At 46.9% G+C, this 19,228-nt stretch overlaps 2 protein-coding genes across 11 annotated transcripts in view; one reads left to right on the top strand and one right to left on the bottom strand.

The window, feature by feature from the left end:
* FYCO1 (FYVE and coiled-coil domain autophagy adaptor 1) overlaps positions 1-19,228 on the top strand; it is a 113,456-nt gene that overhangs the window by 77,635 nt on the left and 16,593 nt on the right. For 7 of the 8 annotated variants that reach the window (XR_016394465.1, XM_022573370.2, XM_089918028.1 and 4 more), the window contains one exon: positions 19,088-19,183. Coding sequence is in view for 7 of the 8 variants with exons in the window: in XM_022573370.2 (XP_022429078.1) it covers positions 19,088-19,183 (96 nt within the window). In the remaining variant the exon portion in view is untranslated. Of the gene's footprint in view, positions 1-5,273; positions 19,185-19,228 lie in introns of those variants that run through there. The other variant, XM_089918031.1, reaches the window with a different exon arrangement.
* CXCR6 (C-X-C motif chemokine receptor 6) lies at positions 418-6,084 on the bottom strand. 3 transcript variants are annotated; one of them, XM_022573385.3, is made up of 2 exons: positions 5,986-6,084; positions 418-2,306 (listed from the first exon to the last, which is right to left on the bottom strand). In XM_022573385.3, the coding sequence occupies exon 2, from the start codon at positions 2,283-2,285 to the stop codon at positions 1,260-1,262; it is 1,026 nt and encodes a 341-aa protein (XP_022429093.1). In that variant the 5' UTR covers positions 2,286-2,306; positions 5,986-6,084; the 3' UTR covers positions 418-1,259. The 3 variants fall into 3 exon arrangements, with proteins under 3 accessions (XP_022429093.1, XP_022429092.1, XP_022429094.1); XM_022573384.3 differs by lacking the exon at positions 5,986-6,084 and adding an exon at positions 5,728-5,959; XM_022573386.3 differs by lacking the exon at positions 5,986-6,084 and adding an exon at positions 5,794-5,959.

The following is a 19,228-nucleotide window of genomic DNA, read 5'->3' as shown; positions in this document are numbered from 1 at the left end:
CGTGACTCGGGTCTGTCCAAGCTGCGAAACCTCACTGTTTGGCCCTTTCTGGCCCACCTCCCTGAGCACTCTTCTTAGCTGTTGTCAGCAGGTTCTCCATATTTCAGTGAGTGATTTTGTGACATGTGAGCCAAAAAGGCCACTTTTAAGCCTGTTGAGCAGGTTGCTGGGATCTAATAAACATGCTAAAACTCTGCCTCATTCTGTGACCACATCTCAGAGGTAACAAACGCACCTCTCGTTCTGGGCAGGAGGTTGAAGCCACAGTTGTTGTCATTGGTGTATTGATAGAGCAGTGCCCTGAAAGTTGACAGTTTTAACTTATTTCCTGTGCTCTGAGCCCACAAGTGATCACTTTTGGTATATTCAGGAATACCACAGTAAGGTGGAATGTGCCTAAGGATAAAGTAGTCTGGAGACTTTTAAAAAGTTTTATTTCTCAGTCATGAAAATCATGCTGTTTGAGATGTGTGTGTGTGTGTATTACATACACATTTCTATATGATGTGTGTGTGTGTGAGGCATTGGATAAATTCAGGTTTTAAACGAGCAGACCCACCGAAGATCCATTTCAGAGGTGCTGCTTAGGCTCACGACAGTCTTAAACTCAGCTTCGCACATTTTTCTAGCATTCTGTGGCCCGCTGGAATCCTCAGCCGACCCTAATTTGCTTTGGCCCATTCATATTCCCTGGTGCTAGTCCTTCCAGGATTAATCAAAGAGAACATAAAGCCCCTATCTATATAAAACCAAACCCACAAGGCATGGCAGAACCTGAGCTCGTTTCTGTTGGGTGCCTGGTGATGGAGGTCTGAGTCACAGTGTCAGCACTGGTTTTCATGGCTGCTTTAATCTCCCCTGCTTCCCAGTCAGCAGAAGAATCTTCTGAACTTGGGAGCCCGGAGTGTCACCTGCCATCAAGACCTTTGTTGGCCAGGCCCCCCTGTTCAACCCTTAGTCCCATTCCCATTCCCATTGAAGGAGAACCTGGGGTCTTGAGAATCACACGTCATTCCCTGGTGTCAGTATTCTCGGGGTAGAGGAAGGAAAGCTCTGGCAGCTTTCAGCCTCCCCTTTGAGCTTTAGGCCTGGGTGAAAAAGAAGAGGGCACAGTCTGCGCATGCCTGAGAAGAAGCATCCCACCCCAGCTGCACCGTTTGATAACTTCTCCTTGAGAACGCTCATGCTATACACAAAGCCTTAGAGGACACAGCCATGCTCCTGTGACTTCTGAGCAGCCTCTCCAAGCCCAGCAAGGCCTACAGCTGGAAGATGCTGGTCGCCTCCATGTTGCGAGAGGCTGAAGCAGTCCTGGAAGTGTCCTCTGAACAGTTGCGTTGGCTTGAGACACCCAGGTAAGGGAGGCAGCCAGCGTCTTTCACAAGTTTCCAGAAGTTCTTCCGAAACTTCAGGCCAACAAAGGCATAGAGCACAGGATTAAGGCAGGCACGCAGGTAGGCGATGGCCTCTGTCACTGTGATGGCATAGTGAAAGCTAGTCATGGCGTGGTACTCCCAGCTCACGCTGCGAATGAGCTTCACGAGGTTGAAGGGCGTCTGGGTCAGCAGGAACACCGCCACCACCAGGAAGATGATCTTCAGAGACTTGTGCTTCTGGAAGCCTCGGGCCTGAAGCAGTGTCTTGATTATGACTGAGTAGCAGACAATCATGGCAAGCAATGGCAGGAAGAACCCCAGTGTCATCTGGGTGGCCAGAACCATGGTGGAAATCTCCTCGTTGTGATAGCCGCAGACAGGCTTGTCAAGGTAAAGGACGTCGCCATAGATGATCTGCGGCAAGGAAACCAGCAGGGAAACTACCCAGATGGACAAGCAGACGGCCTTACCCCAGGCCATCCGCTTGGCCTGCTGGTTATAGGCCTTGGTGGCCTGAACCACTGCAATGAAGCGGTCCATGGTGATGCAGGTGAGGATGAGCATGGACGTGTAGAAGTTCAAAGTGTAGATGCCCAGCAGGGTTTTGCACATGACTTTGCCAAAGACCCACTTGTGGATGCCTGCGTAGGCCCAGAAGGGCAGAGTACAGACGAACACCAGGTCAGCCAAGGGCAGGTTCATTAGGAACACGTCCGTCAGGCTCTTGAGCTTCTGGTAGAAGATGTATATGACCAGCACCAGGGAGTTCCCCACCAGGCCACAGATGAACACCACCACATACACGCAGGGCAGGAACAACTTGCTGAACTGCAGGAAGTGTTCGTGCCCCTGGCTGCTGTCATTGGAAGCGTTGAAGAACCCGGGGTCTCCGTAGTCGTACTCGGCCATGGTGTCTGTTCTGATGGACCCCTGGGAGTCAAACCACAGGAATGATATATATTTGGGGCTGAGGTGATCCCTCCTGTCTTCCCATTGCCCATAGTTAGGGGGCAGATAGTCACCTAAACCCACCCACCGTTCCGCTCAGTAACAGCCCAGTGTACTGGGGACAACCGGTTCTGAGGGGAAACTGCTCAGACAGGACGAGGAACCCTTCACTGGCCCTAAAGTTCTCAGGATCTCACCTGTCTGGGAGACAACACATAACTGACCCCACCCACATTCCATAAAATCCTGTGCTCAATGGCCTTGGAAGCAAAGGTCACCACGTGGTGAACTGGGGAGTGTGTCCTTTTGGAAGAGCTGCGCTGCTCTTCAGTGGGGAGGGCTGTATTCATCTGTCCATGCCTCGCAGAAGGTGCCCACCTAGCCTGTGCCCCATCTTCTGTTAAGTTGACCCCTGGACTACGAATTGTGAAAGCTAAGGCAATATCCCCCTTCCTGGGGGTCCACCATCAAGGAGACTCCTGGAGACCAAGAGGTGTTTGGTCCTTTCTGCCTAGGTGGGCCATCCATCCTGCCTCGTCTTACCGTGATGGAGAGCCAGGGCAGGGAAGAGCCCAGGCTGCCCAGTGCTTTGGCCGAGCGGCTTTCTGACCAGGGAACTGGGCAGTTTTCCTCACGCCCAACCCCAGCTTTCCCCTTCATCTGTCACAGTGTATGACATTCCACCCTCAGGGCCTCTTTGATCTTCAGGAATCTCTTACAAGGTAGATTCCCCCAGAAGGGAACATTGCTTTAGCTTTTATGACCAGCAGTGTAGGGCTGAGGGGTCTCCTTTAACACACGGGAGAGCTGATTGAAATGGGACGTCAGGTGGGTGGGCTACCACAGCAGGGCTCGTGGCCAGCCTTGCAGTGGGACTACTTATAGCAAAGACCAAATAGCTATCTTTCTTGCCTGGGGGTCCCAGCCCTTCAAGGTTATCGCTTCCCTCTGACCCTTCTCTGGGCCCTGTGACTCTGCTGGGGAGCATGGACCAGACACGGGTGATATAATCTGTGGTGTGGGAGTAGGGGCAACTGTGGCAGCATCGGCCTTGGAGGGCCAGGTCAGTCCCTGCCACTGTCCTGGAGGTACTCAATACGCAGGGACTCTTCCAGTGAGCGGTGCCATATCCCACTGGCACCTCAAGGAAATGTTTAAGAAGAGCAGGCATTTGGTTTAGCAAAGTCAGAATATCAACCGGCCAGACAAGGGGTTATAAAAGGAGAGATGATCTTTCCTTTCTGATCTTCTCGGAGACTTTTCTTTTCCTGATGCTGGGTCCTGACAGGAAGGGATTTCAGCCCTGCTGCCACCTTGGTATTTCATGGGCTCAAAGCACCCTTTCTCTCCAAGGAAGAACCTTGTCTTTGGGCTAAGACTACTCAGTGAAAAGTCCCTCCTCCTGGACCACAAAATGTTGGATCTCTAAGAGTGAAAGGCCAACTCATGGGCATTGTGCCCCACCAGCTCTGGGGTGCTAGGTTAAGTGGGTCAGACGATGCTCTGTGGGTGTTACTGCTTCACATGGGGACAAAAATATATTCTTCATTATTTAGAATGTGACATTAAAAGTAATGTCAGATCTCCATTATTGTTTGACTTCTCTTGGCCTTTAAAAAAAATTCTCCTGGGACTTCCCTGGTGGCACAGTGGTTAAGAATCCTCCTGCCAATACAGGGGACACGGGTTTGATCCCTGGTCTGGGAAGATCCCACATGCCGCAGAGCAACTAAGCCTGTGTGCCACAACTACTGAGCCTGTGCTCTAAAGCCTGTGAGCCACAACTACTGAGCCCACATGCCACAACTTCTGAAGCCCGCATGCCCTAGAGACCGTGCTCCACAACAAGAGAAGCCACCGCAAGCAATGAGAAGCCCACACACCACAACAAAGAGTAGCACCCACTTGCCACAACTACAGAAAGCCCACGCAGCAACGAAGAGAGCCAAAAATAAATAAATGAATGAATTAATTAATTAATAATTCTCCTACTAAGGCTGTTGCTGCATCCTTAGGCTGGCATTGCAGTTTCCTCAAAGGACCCATGCAAATTCATTTGTAATAATTGGTAAACTAAACAGTGTTTAACAGATTGGGACTGCACAGTTCTGTGCAGATAGAGTGTTAAAAATTACTTTCCCTTCTAGAAATATTAAAAGCATTTGTTTCTTTATTTTCTCTAACCAAAGTCCTATGTTGATTTGTGAAAATTAAAAAGAAAGTAATATATACAACTTTGGAAATAGTGTCTGATAATAAATAAATAAGCAAAGTATAATTTAGGCATAAAACAGAATATGACTGAAATGTTTAGGAAGTGCCTTTAATGATTTTGAAAAATGCAATACATTTTAAAAAATTTTTTATTGGAGTATGGTTGATTGACAACATTGTGTTAGTTTCAGGTGTACAGCAAAGTGAATCAGTTATATATATATAACTGGTATATATAAGTTATATATATATAAGTGAGATATATATATATATATATATATATACACACACACATATATATATACACTCTTTTTTTTAGGTTCTTTTCCCATATAGCTCATTGCAGAGCATTGAGTAGAGTTCCCTGTGCTCTACAGCAGGCTCTTATTAGTTATCTATTTTACATATAGTAGTGTGTATATGCCAATCCCAATCTCCCAATTTATCCCTGCCCGCCCCCCCGCAAAATGCAATGTAATATTGGCTGTTACTATTACAATGAATAGATGACAAAGTGAATGTAAAATTGATCATGGTTCTCAGCCTTCTTTGATCATAAACCCCTTTGAGAGTCTTATTAAAGCTGTAGCTCTTTTCTCTCAGTAATAATGTACAAACATGCCTGCAACTCCAGGGGTTCATGAACTCTTTAAATCCCTCTGCCCCATATTCTATAGACTTTGTTTACAAATCTGTGATAAGCTATATGATTTTTTTTTTTTTTTTTTTTTTGAGGTACGCAGGCCTCTGACTGTTGTGGCCTCTCCCGTTGCGGAGCACAGGCTCTGGACGCGCAGGCTCAGCGGCCCTGGCTCACGGGCCCAGCCACTCCACGGCATGTGGGATCTTCCCGGACCGGGGCACGAACCCATGTCCCCTGCATCGGCAGGCGGACTCTCAACCACTGCGCCACCAGGGAATCCCAAGCTATATGATTTTGACTATATTTTTTAAAACATAGAAAAATGATCAGATTTTATCAGCAGTTCACCCCTGGCTGGTAGAATTAGGGGTGACTTATTTCCATTCCTCCTTTATATTTTTCTGTATTTTCTGAAGTAGCTACAGTTGTATATTGAGATATATGGAGAAAAGAAAGTAAACCATAATCTAAGATAACAGCCTTTCTTATAAAATGGAAAAGAAAAACAGAAAAAGAGATTAGTCAATGAACACACACAGTGACTACCTTATCTCCTGGGGAGGGTCTAATTATGCCATTACTACCAGCATCATCTTACAAGCATCATCTTACAGAACGAGGTTGTCATAATCCTCTCCTCGGACCCTCATGGCAGCAAATAGCAGAGATGGAGTTTGAGCCAAGGGCAGTTGAGCTTGAAAGCCTGGGCATTTGACACCGTACCGTGCTGCAGGCAGGACTCTGAGAATCCCAACAACCTGGAGTTAGCCCTTCTTTTAACTATAAAGAAGACCAGTGACTCACCAGTAGAGATGCTCTTTCAGTTTGTTCCTGAGATGAGGTTGCTCACAGCAGCAAGGTCGGCCTCTGCCTCTCTGATGTGGTCCGTGTTTCCGTTGAGTAATTTTTAAGAGCCCTCGGTTGGTGATTATAGGAGACCCAGCCCTGCCCAATCTTGCAGATCAGAATCCACATGACCAGCCTGCACCCATGTAATTTGGGAGTCAAAGAGACGAAGCAGTGGCTCTGATGCTGCACACCCCCTGCAACCTGGCTGGGGTCTTACTCTTTTGCCAGGACCCAAGAGGGTTTTAATTTGTAAACTGAAGGGGAGCGATATGCAGTGTCTGGTAGTCCACTGAAGATGGTGGCATTTGTACCCTAAAATTATTTCATTCACTGGTCGTATGTCTCTTTGGGGCAGTTTGGGTCTGGACCAATGCAAAGTCGATGCTATGGCCTGGGTTCCCTGTGTGCCTGCAGCTCCAGTATACGTGACAGCCCTGATTCTCATACCAGTCCTGCAAGTAGGTATTACACCATTTTATAGATGAGAATACGGAGGACTGTAGCCAAAGAACAGCCCCACGGACTCACAGCTAATAACTGCCACTTCCAGGATACGAACCCGGGTCTCCATCGTTGCCAGACCAGTGGACCAAATGGCTTCGAGATGATGGGCCTGCCAGAAGGCCAGACACAGCCCTTCCTCCTAAACCCACACCACTCAGACAGTGCTCACCGCCCTGCTTGTCCAGGCTAGAATCAACAGTGAACAGGCTGAAGCAAATACTGCAGGTCAAAGCACCCATCTTTCTGAAAGAAGTCTTCTGAGACAAGACATTCCTTCACAGTGAGCCAGCCTGACATCTTGGAATCTTTAAGCTTTGAGAGATGAGTTTCTCCCAGAGACAAACAAACCGTGTCACTTAGGACCAGTTCACAGGGTGATGTTAGAAGGGGCTGAACCTTGTCAGACACACTGGCTCAGCCATGGTCGTCCCTCTCAGCAATCGCTTTCCCTCCATGGGGAAGAACAGACCTCGGCCCGGTGCCCTCCGTGACCACATACATGCTTGGGAAGGAGGGGTGATGTGTACCTTAGAGAGAGCGTGACCATACTTGTCATAACCATTCTCCAATGGAAAGTTCTCCGACGGAAAACTTGCAACTAAATTAGATGATAAGAGCCCCTCACAATTTGGGGGTCAGAATTTTATTTCAACCACTTTACAAAATGCCTTCTGTTGTCTTCCGATTTGTAGTGCTCATTGCTTCTCTTTGAAACAAAACTCTGAACTTCTTAAGGGCAAGTACCCAACCATATGTCTTGGGTTTTTCCCAGAATATGTAAACGTTTCCGAAACAGAATCGGGGGAGAGTAAAAGTGCTGTGGCAGCCGTGCCCCCTGCAGATTCTCAGAAGTCAGACTGTGTTGGCCTGCTTCCTTTTTCTGAACACCTGACATTCTGGAGCCAGGGCCCTGCGTAGGACGGCAGTTCAGGACGCAGGGATGAGGCGGTTGCTGCTGGTAGAGGAGTAACTGCCAGGCGGTGGTGGGTGGCGGCGGCTGTGGAGGATGAGTTGGAAAAACCCTCAGAAAAGCAGCCTAACCAGAGGACAGCAGGCGGCAGGCCAGTTGTCAGGACGGGCATGTGGGTCTGAGTGTTTTGGTCAGCCCATAGTTACCAAGTAATCAGAAATCAACACCAGAAGCGATCTTCTTCACTTGGTTTTTAGGCAAAAAGGAAAACAATGACTACAAGAAAAACTACTAGGAATTTAACAGTAAAATAGAAAGATGCACCCAAGCCCCGCAGTGAATGTGGCCCACCGTGTGGCTCAGCCTCTCCTTCCAAACCCGAGCTGTTCAGTAGAGCCTTCTGAGATGACAGGCGTGTCCTGCATCCAACACAGCGGGCACTAACTCCTGTGGCTGTTAGGCACTCAAAGTGTGGCTAGTGCAACAACAGAGCCAAGCTTTTAGTTTTGTTTTAATTCTGATGAATTTGAATTTAAGCAGCCACGTGAGGCCAGTGGGTCTGTACTGAACAGGGCAGTTGTAAACCAAAGACTTCTCCAGTTCACAGGAGACCCCGTGTAACAGGCAGAGCAGCACTCTAACCGTGCTGGCTTAGCAAGGCAGAGGGGTGGATGGAGCCCTCTGGGGAAGGCTGTCAGCAGGACACTCGGGCCATGAGGCTCTCTGGGCTCCATTCCTTCCTCAGCCAACCTGAACAGCCAGAGAGAATCTGCTCCTTGGGCAACTGGCAGAATTGAAGTTAAAGAAAAAAGAGGCTAAGGCGTTTTGATTTGTGACAGGAGAATACTGTATATTACAGCTGCAGAGAGCAAGCTGGAGGGACCTCACCTGTGACCCCCTAGTCCAGGCAGGCGTGGACCCCTGGACTGCGTTGCTGGGGACTTCCTCAGCATCCTTGCCTGTGGTCACCAGTTTATTCTCACTTGGTTCCGAAGTGGAGCAAGCCTTGGTCATGTCCTTGGGGACATTTGGGGCAGAAGACCACCTTGGCTGTGTGCATGACGGGTGCCCAGGCCAAATGTGGCAGGTGTGGCCAAGATGACTGCCCTGATAGGGTGGAGCAAGTTGACAGATGTACATGCCTTAGGACAGTTCAGCTCGACCAACCACAGGCTCAGGGACAGAAATTCAGATGGACGGGAAGGGATGACGTGCCATCAGCCATGAGAGGCCACCATAGCTAGCAGTAGGCTCCCATGGCCAGAGCTAGGGGAGGAGGAAGGTCACTTGTGGGCAGTGAGCTTGTCTTGCATTGTTTCTGAGGGAAACACCCCAATGGCAACAAAAGGAGATAGGGTGCCCCCTAGTGGCCTTATCTTTGTTTCCCGTCATTCTCAAGCTTAAAAATCCTTTGACATCTTCCAACACAGTTGCTTGAACATTTTCTACTGCATCCCACAGTCAGAAATTTACATGACTACCCAGGTGTGTATGTGTATAGACAGAGTCAAACAAGAGCCTCATAAAACAATGCTTATCCTTACCACATGCAATATAATGCAAAAACGCGTTCATATTTTCTATTATATCCTATTTCTTTTTTTTTTTTTACCCTTTTATAGGAACATTTTTGCAAAAGCATCAGAGTACACCCAGAACTGTCTGTCGATGACAAAAGCCTTAAAAATGACCACGGTTAAACATTTGATGAAAGTTCATAATAATGCAATTGACAAGGAAATTTAGTTATTTCTGAGATACACATTTTAAAATAATAACTAGAGTTATGACTTATAACATTATACCAGAACATATAAGATTTTTAGGAATTTCATGTAATGTCTGAAACATTTATATTAACATATTTCCGTACAAATAAACCAAAGAAAGTTTAGTGTTAGTTTTTTTGTTTGTTTTTTTAATTTTTTAATTTAATTTTATTTTTTTATACAGCAGGTTCTTATTAGTCATCAGTTTTATACACATCAGTGTATACATGTCAATCCCAACCGCCCAATTCATCAAACCACATCCCCACCCCCCCGCAGCTTTCCCCCCTTGGTGTCCATATGTTTGTTCTCTACTTCTGTGTCTCAACTTCTGCCCTGCAAACCGGTTCATCAGTACCATTTTTCTAGGTTCCACATACATGCGTTAATATATGATATTTGTTTTTCTCTTTCTGACTTACTTCACTCTGTATGACAGTCTCTAGATCCATCCACGTCTCAACAGATGACCCAATTTCGTTTCTTTTTATGGCTGAGTAATATCCATTGTATATATGTACCACAACTTCTTTATCCATTCATCTGTCGATGGGCATTCAGGTTGCTTCCATGTCCTGGCTATTGTAAATAGAGCTGCAGTGAACATTGTGGTACATGACTCTTTTTGAATTATGGTTTTCTCAGGGTATATGCCCAGTGGTGGGATTGCTGGGTCATATGGTGATTCTATTTTTAGTTCTTTAAGGAACCTCCATACTGTTCTCCATAGTGGCTGTATCAATTTACATTCCCACCAGCAGTGCAAGAGGGTTCCCTTTTCTCCACACCCTCTCCAGCATTTGTTCTGTGTAGATTTTCTGATGATGCCCATTCTAACTGGTGTGAGGTGATGCCTCATTGTAGTTTTGATTTGCATTTCTCTAATAATTAGTGATGTTGAGCAGCTTTTCATGTGCTTCTTGGCCATCTGTATGTCTACTTTGGAGAAATGTCTATTTAGGTCTTCTGGCCATTTTTGGATTGGGTTGTTTGTTTCTTTAATATTGAGCTGCATGAGCTGTTTATATATTTTGGAGATTAATCCTTTGTCCGTTGATTCGTTTGAAAATATTTTCTCCCATTCTGAGAGTTGTCTTTTCGTCTTGTTTATGGTTTCCTTTGCTGTGCAAAAGCTTTGAAGTTTCATTAGGTCCCATTTGTTTATTTTTGTTTTTATCTCCATTACTCTAGGAGGTGGATCAAAAAAGATCTTGCTCTGATTTATGTCAAAGAGTGTTCTTCCTATGTTTTCCTCTAAAAGTTTTATAGTGTCCAGTCTTAAATTTAGGTCTCCAATCCATTTTGAGTTTATTTTTGTGTATGGTGGTCAGGAGTGTTCTAATTTCATTCTTTTACATGTAGCTGTGCAGTTTTCCCAGCACCACTTATTGAAGAGACTGTCTTTTCTCCATTGTATATCCTTGCCTCCTTTGTCATAGATTAGTTGACCATAGGTGCATGGGTTTATCTCTGGGCTTTCTACTTTGTTCCACCGATCTATATTTCTGTTTTTGTGCCAATACCATACTGTCTTGATTACTGTAGCTTTGTAGTATAGTCTGAAGTCAGGGAGTCTGATTCCTCCAGCTCCGTTTTTTTCCCTCAAGACTGCTTTGGCTATTCGGGGTCTTTTGTCTCTCCATACAAATTTTAAGATTTTCTGTTCTAGTTCTGTAAAAAATGCCATTGGTAATTTGATAGGGATTGCATTGAATCTGTAGATTGCTTTGGGTAGTATAGTCATTTTCACAATATTGATTCTTCCAGTCCAAGAACATAGTATATCTCTCCATCTGTTGGTATCATCTTTAATTTCTTTCATCAGTGTCTTACAGTTTTCTGCATACAGGTCTTTTGTCTCCCTAGCTAGGTTTATTCCTAGGTATTTTATTCTTTTTGTTGCAATGATAAATGGGAGTGTTTCCATAATTTCTCTTTCAGATTTTTCATCATTAGTGTATAGGAATGCAAGAGATTTCTGTGCATTAATTTTGTATCCTGCCACTTTACAAAATTCATTGATTAGCTCTAGTAGTTTTCTGGCGGCATTTTTAGGATTCTCTATGTATAGTATCATGTCATCTGCAAACAGTGACAGTTTTACTTCCTCATTTCCAATTTGGATTCCTTTTATTTCTTCTTCTTCTCTGACTGCTATGGCTAGGGCTTCCAAAACTGTGTTAAATAATAGTGGTGAGAGTGGGCAACCTTGTCTTGTTTCTGATCTTAGAGGAAATGCTTTCAGTTTTTCACCATTGAGAACGATGTTTGCTGTGGGTTTGTCATATATGGCCTTTATTATGTTGAGGTAGGTTCCCTCTGTGCCCACTTTCTGGAGAGTTTTTATCATAAATGGGTGTTGAATTTTGTCAAAAGCTTTTTCTGCATCTATTGAGATGATCATATGGTTTTTATTCTTCAATTTGTTAATATGGTGTATCACATTGATTGATTTGTGTATATTGAAGAATCCTTGCATCTCTGGGATAAACCCCACTTGATCATGGTGTATGATCCTTTTAATGTGTTGTTGGATTCTGTTTGCTAGTATTTTGTTGAGGATTTTTGCATCTATATTCATCAGTGATATTGGTCTGTACTTTTCTTTTTTTGTAGTATCTGTCTGGTTTTGGTATCAGGGTGGGGCAGCCTCATAGAATGAGTTTGGGAGTGTTCCTTCCTCTGCGATTTTTTGGAAGAGTTTGAGAAGAATGGGTGTTAGCTCTTCTCTAAATGTTTGATAGAATTCACCTGTGAAGCCATCTGGTCCTGGACTTTTGTTTGTTGGAAGACTTTTAATCACAGTTTCCATTTCATTACTTGTGATTGGTCTGTTCATATTTTCTATTTCTTCCTGGTTCAGTCTTGGAAGGCTATACCTTTCTAAGAATTTGTCCATTTCTTCCAGGTTGTCCATTTTATTGACATAGAGTTGCTTGTAGTAGTCTCTTAGGGTGCTTTGTATTTCTGCGATGTCTGTTGTATCTTCTTCTTTTTCATTTCTAATTTTATTGATTTGAGTCCTCTCCCTCTTTTTCTTGATGAGTCTGGCTAATGGTTTATCGATTTGGTTTATCTTCTCAAACAACCAGCTTTTACTTTTATTGATCTTTGCTATTGTTTTCTTTGTTTCTATTTCATTTATTTCTGCTCTGATCTTTATGATTTCTTTCCTTCTGGTAACTTTGGGTTTTGTTTGTTCTTTCTCTAGTTCCTTTAGGTGTAAGGTTAGATTGTTTATTTGAGATTTTTCTTGTTTCTTGAGGTAGGCTTGTATAGCAATAAACTTCCCTCTTAGAACTGCTTTTGCTGCATCCCATAGGTTTTGGATCGTCATGTTTTCATTTTAATTTGTCTCTAGGTATTTTTTGATTTCCTCTTTGATTTCTTCAGTGATCTCTTGGTTATTTAGTAACGTATTGTTTAGTCTCCATGTGTTTGTGCTTTTTACGTTTTCTTCCCTGTAATTCATTTCTAATCTCATAGCGTTGTGGTCAGAAAAGATGCTTGATATGATTTCAATTTTCTTAAGTTTACTGAGGCTTGATTTGTGACCCAAGATGTGATCTATCCTGGAGAATGTTCCATGTGCCCTTGAGAAGAAAGTGTAATCTGCTGTTTTTGGATGGAACGTCCTATAAATATCAATTAAATCTATCTAGTGTATTGTGTCATTTAAAGCTTGTGTTTCCTTATTTATTTTCATTTTGGATGACCTGTCCATTGGTGTAAGTGAGGTGTTAAAGTCCCCCACTATTACTGTGTTACTGTCGATTTCCTCTTTTATAGCTGTTAGCAATGCCTTATGTATTGATGTGCTCCTGTGTTGCGTGCCTATATATTTATAATTGTTATATCTTCTTCTTGGATTGATCCCTTGATCATTATGTAGTGTTCTTCCTTGTCTCTTGTAACATTCTTTATTTGAAAGTCTATTTTATCTGATACAAGTATTGCTACTGCAGCTTTCTTGTGATTAACATTTGCATGGAATATCTTTTTCCATCCCCTCACTTTCAGTCTGTATGTGTCCCTAGGTCTGAAGTGGGTCTCTTTTAGACAGCATATACATGGGTCTTGTTTTTGTATCCATTCAGCAAGCCTGTGTCTTTTTGGTTGGAGCATTTAATCCATTCATGTTTAAGGTAGTTATCGATATGTATGTTCCTATTACCATTTTCTTAATTGTTTTGGGTTTGTTTTTGTAGGTCCTTTTCTTCTCTTGTGTTTTCCACTTAGAGAAGTTCCTTTAGCATTTGCTGTAGAGCTGGTTTGGTGGTGCTGAATTCTCTTAGCTTTTGCTTGTCTGTAAAGCTTTTCTCCATCGATTTGAATGAGATTTCTCCATCGATTTCTCCATCGAATCTGAATGAGATCCTTGCCGGGTAGAGTAATCTTCGTTGTAGGTTCTTCCCTTTCATCACTTTAAGTATATCATGCCACTCCCTTCTGGCTTGTAGAGTTTCTGCTGAGAAACAGCTGTTAACCTTATGGGAATTCCCTTGTAAGTTGTCTCTTTTCCCTTGCTGCTTTCAATAATTTTTCTTTGTCTTTAATATTTGCCAATTTGATTACTATGTGTCTCGGCTTGTTTCTCCTTGGGTTTATCCTGTAAGGGACTCGCTGCGTTTTCTGGACTTGGGTGGCTGTTTCCTTTCCCATGTTAGGGAAGTCTTCGACTATAATCTCTTCAAATATTTTCTCGTGTCCTTTCTCTCTCTCTTCTCCTTCTGGGACCCCTATAATGCGAATGTTGTTGCGTTTAATGTTGTCCCAGAGGTCTCTTTGGCTGTCTTCATTTCTTTTCATTCTCTTTTCCTGATTCTGTTCTGCAGCAGTGAATTCCACCATTTTGTCTTCCATGTCGCTTATCTGTTCTTCTGCCTCAGTTATTCTGCTATTGATTCCTTCTAGTGTAGTCTTCATTTCAGTTATTGTATTGTTGGTCTCTGTTTGTTTGTTCTTTAACTTTTCTGGGTCTTTGTTAAACATTTTTTGCATCTTCTCGATCTTTGCCTCCATTGTTTTTCCGAGGTCCTGGAACATCTTCACTGTCATTATTCTGAATTCTTTTTCTGGAAGGTTTCCTATCTCCACTTCATTTAGTTGTTTTTCTGAGGTTTTATCTTGTTCCTTCATCTGGTACATAGCCCTCTGCCTTTTCATCTTGTCTGTCTTTCTGTGAATGTGGTTTTTGTTCCACAGCCTGCAGGATTGTCGTTCTTCTTGCTTCTGCTGTCTGCCCTCTCTACCCTATTTCTTTTAATATTCGTCATAACGTATTAATTGATTCACAACTGACTGAATGGGTCATGACCCACAGTTTGAAAAGCCATTGAAAGGAGACTCTGTGTCCCTAATCATTGCCTTTGAGACTGCATCACCCACCCATGCACACTCCCACCTCCATCTATCTCCCCTTCCCACCTCACAAAGCTCCCCCATGTAGGTCCTCAGCCAGGACTAGCAAGGGTTGCAGGACCTACTCTGGTAAGAGGGTTGTCTGTGTTGTGATGGTCAGAGAGGTGGGGAGATGGAGGAGAGGGAACAAAAGATTAGGACATCTTGGGGGTTTTTTGGCTCCACCCCACGACTTGTGGGATCTTAGTTCCCCAACCAGGGATTGAACCCATGCCCCTTGCAGTGGGAATGCGGAGTCCCAACCACTGGACGACCAGGGAATTCCTGACATCTTTTATTCTTAATGAGGGAATATGAGAGAACCAACCACAGTTTTCAGAGTTCGTTTCATCATATGTTATTTATCTTTCTCATTTATGGTATTTGCACTTTGCACAAGGATGAGAGCAAATGAAACGAGGCAGGCCTGAGTGGCCTTGGGCCCGTCTCCTCTCCCCTGGCCCCTGCCTCCTTAGCCATCAAGTGGGGTTGGACTGGATGGTCCTTTGAGCTTCTTCTCACACTGACATTCTGTGATGGGGGTGGGGGAATCTGGAAGCCAGCGATTGGAAGATGAACAAGAAAGAGGTGTTGGACAGGAAGGAGGTCAGAGGTGGGCTGAGCTGGGGAGAAAAAGGAGTGACAAGGCTTGCCCTTGGTGGCAGCAGGCACTTGAGGACATGTTCTTGCTGTACCTTCCCTGGGAACAGTGGGGAAGGCTGAGGGCACGAGCTGCCGACCAGAGCGAGCCCACCTCTTTCCCAGCCAGTAAAACGCCTTCTCCAAGTCCTTTGAAACTTACAGCCTTTTTAAGCCAGCAAAACTTGGAGTCCCTCCGGTTCCATCTCCTCCCATTTAGAAAGGAGAAATCTGAGGTCTCAGAGGAGGAAAGGGCTCACCCAGAGTCACAGTCATAAAGCCAAGACTGGGACCACCTTGGAGTGATACCCCTCTCCCCTGAGCCATACCACCTCCCCTGCCCCCTGGAGCCACAGTGAGCTACAGCCAGAGGGAGCCCACTGGTTAGGCCTCAGCACTGAGGGCGAGGTGTTTGTGAGGACGCGCTCTCCCACCTGCCGTGGGCTGATGTAGACTGTGCACAGACAGCCCGCCTGACACCTGAGTGCTAGTGGGCGTCTGATTATCTAGGCAGCCCTGGAGGCCCCCGTACCAGCCACCACCTCGCGCCCTGAGCAGCTTGTCACAGCCAGCGGCTTCAGCGCTCCAGCAGTAGACATGAGTGAGGCCGGGAAGTGGGGCCATATGGCGGAGCGAGCAGGCGTGATGTCCAGCTGTCTGAATGAAGCCGAGTCTCGAGCTCAGAGATTTCCAGAGAGGACGGAGGCCTCTCCCTGTGCAGTGCTGTCCTCCAGACAGAGAAGCTTTGTAAGTTGGCAGCGAACAGTCTGTTTTGTGTCTGAGAAAATCCTGTTCGAGGTGAAGGTGCTGCAGTTTGTCCCCAGGTGTGGCTCTGCTAACCCAGCGTTTGCCACTCCATGTGTGACGTGGGGTCTTCCTCCTTCAGGATCTGTTGCTGATTCTTTTCTTGATTTCATCAGCATTACCTCTGCCCTTTCATCCTGAATTTACACACTAACAATTTACGCCCCCACGTATATTTCTTAGCAAGTAGCACAGACATTCTTTGGTTCCTGCACACGGCAGTGACCTGTCCTTTGGGACAGGGAAAGCCCAGCCACAGCCCCTGCTTGCAAAGAGCATGTGGACCAGGGGGAGATAAGACCCAAAAGCAGATAGGCAAAGCCCAGCGTGAGCAGGACTGTGACACGTGGGTGGCGGGGAGGAGTATGGGGTGCAGGAGCGTGGGGGGTGGGAGCAAGCTGCAGGTGCCGCGTCTGTCACAGCCCCTGGGGTGACACCACCAGTCGCTGACCCCAAACTCTTGGTGCATCATGGTTGCTGCAGGCGCACTGCATGTTGCACAGATTATTCCTGCCCCCAGGGTTGAGTGGCATCCGGGACAGGCTTAGGCGAGACTCACTGGATTTTGCCAACTCTGAACCACCCGTCTTCGCATCTGCATGAAGAACACCTGGGTGCTCCCGGGACCTTCCCAGCGTCCTGCTGGCTGAGTGAGGAGCCTCAGGCCTCAGACACAGGGCATAGACTTCGGGGGACGGTATCTGCTGCCCCTCCCCATGGGCGGGTTGTGCATCTCTGCCCATTGTTAGTGCCTCTCCCTGTAGAAGGATGAGCCTCATGCCCCTGCTGTGGCGTGTTTCGCCACGGGACCCACCCGGCAGTGAAATGTGAGGAGCAGTGTGGTGAGAACCATTTCTGAGCAGAGGCGATGGCCGCCACCTCCAGCCAGAAGCTCTGTGAGTGTTAGGGTCTGGCCACCCACCGTGCTCTCTTGTATTTCTCACGTTCCAGAGATGATGTGAGGTCCCAGGCTCACCTGAGCTCTGGGATTCAGGGTCTGTTAACTCCCTAGGAAAGCTGCAGAGCCCCTCCCCAGGCATCATGCCTGGCCGCAGCCTAGATAGCGCTCTCAGAGAAGCACACCAGTTTCCCAGCGTAAGTTGTAGGGCCACTCTAGGGGCAGCCGTGAACTTGGTGCTCTAGTGGCTGTGAGGGTAGGTGAGGAGGGCCATCTGAGCACGTGGCCTGGATGCTTGCTGTCAGCCGCTGACCTCGCGTGCGCTGTATGTGCTGAGGCCTCCTTCCAGTCAGGCCGCAGCTGTCTGTCCCTGCCTCAGAGGGAGCGCGTCTGTGGGGTAGGGCCCGTGCTCGCCTCACGTGTCCTGCGCAGTGCTGGGCTGCCGCCTCAGGACCCGCTCAGCAGCAGGCAGGGTGAGGGTAAGGCAGGTCTGAGTTCACACAGGGCCTCAGAGGTTGAGTGAATGTGCCCGGGGGCCAGGCTGGTGAGAGCCCAGGGGCATGTGTAGGGGGTGGGATGGGGGAGCAGAACTGGGTGAGGGCATTTTGGGGCCTATTGACCTCACCCCAGAAACATCTGGGGAGAGCCTACTAGGACAGTTGAGAAGGAATTATCACAGCATTTTGGGAAAAAGCCATGCTGCTCAGGAGATCTTCCTCATTAACCCCTTCCCATGGGGCAAATCAGCAAATCATTTCCCTTTCCTGGACCTAGGTTCTTCTCAGGCAGCATTGGACACTGGAGCTGGTTGGGTTTGAGATCCCTGAGCTCATATAAGCAATTGGCCGCAGTGGGCGTGGGACCCAGCAAGATGAGCACTGAGCTGGAGTCAGGGTGTCTGGCTCTGGCCCTGCCTCTCAAGACCTGCCTGGGCCTCTGTGTCCCCATCAGTGAAGTGTGGGCACTGCTCCGAGGATCAGCAACTCAGCAGTGGTTAAAAATGTTCCATGGGAATGCTAGAGTTAAAATTTAATAGATGTCTTGGAACTTCCCTGGTGGTCCAGTGGTAAAGAATCCGCCTTCCAATGCAGGGGACTCGAGTGTGATCCCTGGTCAGGGAACTAAGATCCCACATGCCGTGGGGCAACTAATCCCGCGTGCGGCAACTACTGAGCTCGCGTGCCTCAACTAGAGAGCCCGTGCGCCGCAACTACAGAGCCCACGCGCCCTGGAGCCTGCGTGCCACAACTAGAGCGAGAAAACCCCCACGCCACAACTAGAGAGAAGCCCCGAACGCTGCAAATAGCGAAGAGCCCGTGCACCGTAACGAAAGATGCCGCATGCCTCAACAAAGATCCCATGTGCCACAACTAAGACCTGATGCAGCCAAAAAAATAAGGAAAATAAATATTAAAAGAAAATTAATAGATGTCTTTATTGCAGGACACCTCAGAGCCTTGAATTTACTGTTTAAGAATGCCATGAGTTTCTAAGAAAGAGCGCAAGCTTCCCCTCCCCTGGCAGTGGTGTTCCACAGAGCACACTTTGGGAACCATGGCACCTCTGTACTGCCAGGCAGCTCCCACAGCTGGTTCTCCACACAGCAGGCAGTAGGTTGTAAGGGAAGAGGAGGTGTGGCGTGGATCTGCCCTCTGTGTATGAGTCTCTGTCCCACAGCCTCCTCCTCAGGCCGTGCCGCTTCCTGCCTCATCAGCTCTGGGGGCCTGTCCTTGTTCTCCAGAGACGGGCCAGAGCAGGCTCGTCTAGTCAGGGGCTGGCGCTGAAAAGGCAGCATCAGTGGTGCTGGAAACTTACCCCGTGGCTGTAGCTCTGCTGGCGTGGGACAGGAGGGTGGTCCATTTGTGCTGTGGTCACCCATCCCACGCCCACCGGGAAGACATTGGGGAAGTCACTGCAGCCCTGTTGTCTTCCCTCCCCGTCCTGCCTGCCTGGGCCTGGCCCCCATGGCTCTCCACCCCCAGAGTCTGCGGGGCCTCTGTCCTGGCCTCCGTGATTGAAGGGTTCCCCGTGCATTCGGAGGTTGGCTACCAGACTCCAAGACTACGGGCTTCAGGATGTGGGACCCTGTGTGCTGATGGGTAACTGGCTGTGTTCTCGTTTGTGACATTTCAGGGACACCACGTCAAACTCGCTAACCCCTGAAGGCACTGAAGACATGCCCGTGGGGCAGGATGCTGAAATCTGCTTGCTGAAGTCGGGAGAACTGATGTAAGTGATGGGCTCCCAAGCTGGACTTCCCAGGGTGTCACTTTT

The sequence above is a fragment of the Delphinapterus leucas genome, chromosome 10, assembly GCF_059928025.1.
Source record: "Delphinapterus leucas isolate spDelLeu-1000000601 "Yukka" chromosome 10, BTC_Dleu_Yukka2, whole genome shotgun sequence".
Lineage (NCBI taxonomy): Eukaryota > Metazoa > Chordata > Mammalia > Artiodactyla > Monodontidae > Delphinapterus > Delphinapterus leucas.
This window is presented reverse-complemented; position numbering and strand designations above follow the sequence as displayed.

What these genes read in the sequence shown, in the direction of transcription:
- CXCR6 (XM_022573385.3), bottom strand. Translation starts at nt 2,285, where the DNA reads ATGGCCGAGTACGACTACGGAGACCCCGGGTTCTTCAACGCTTCCAAT.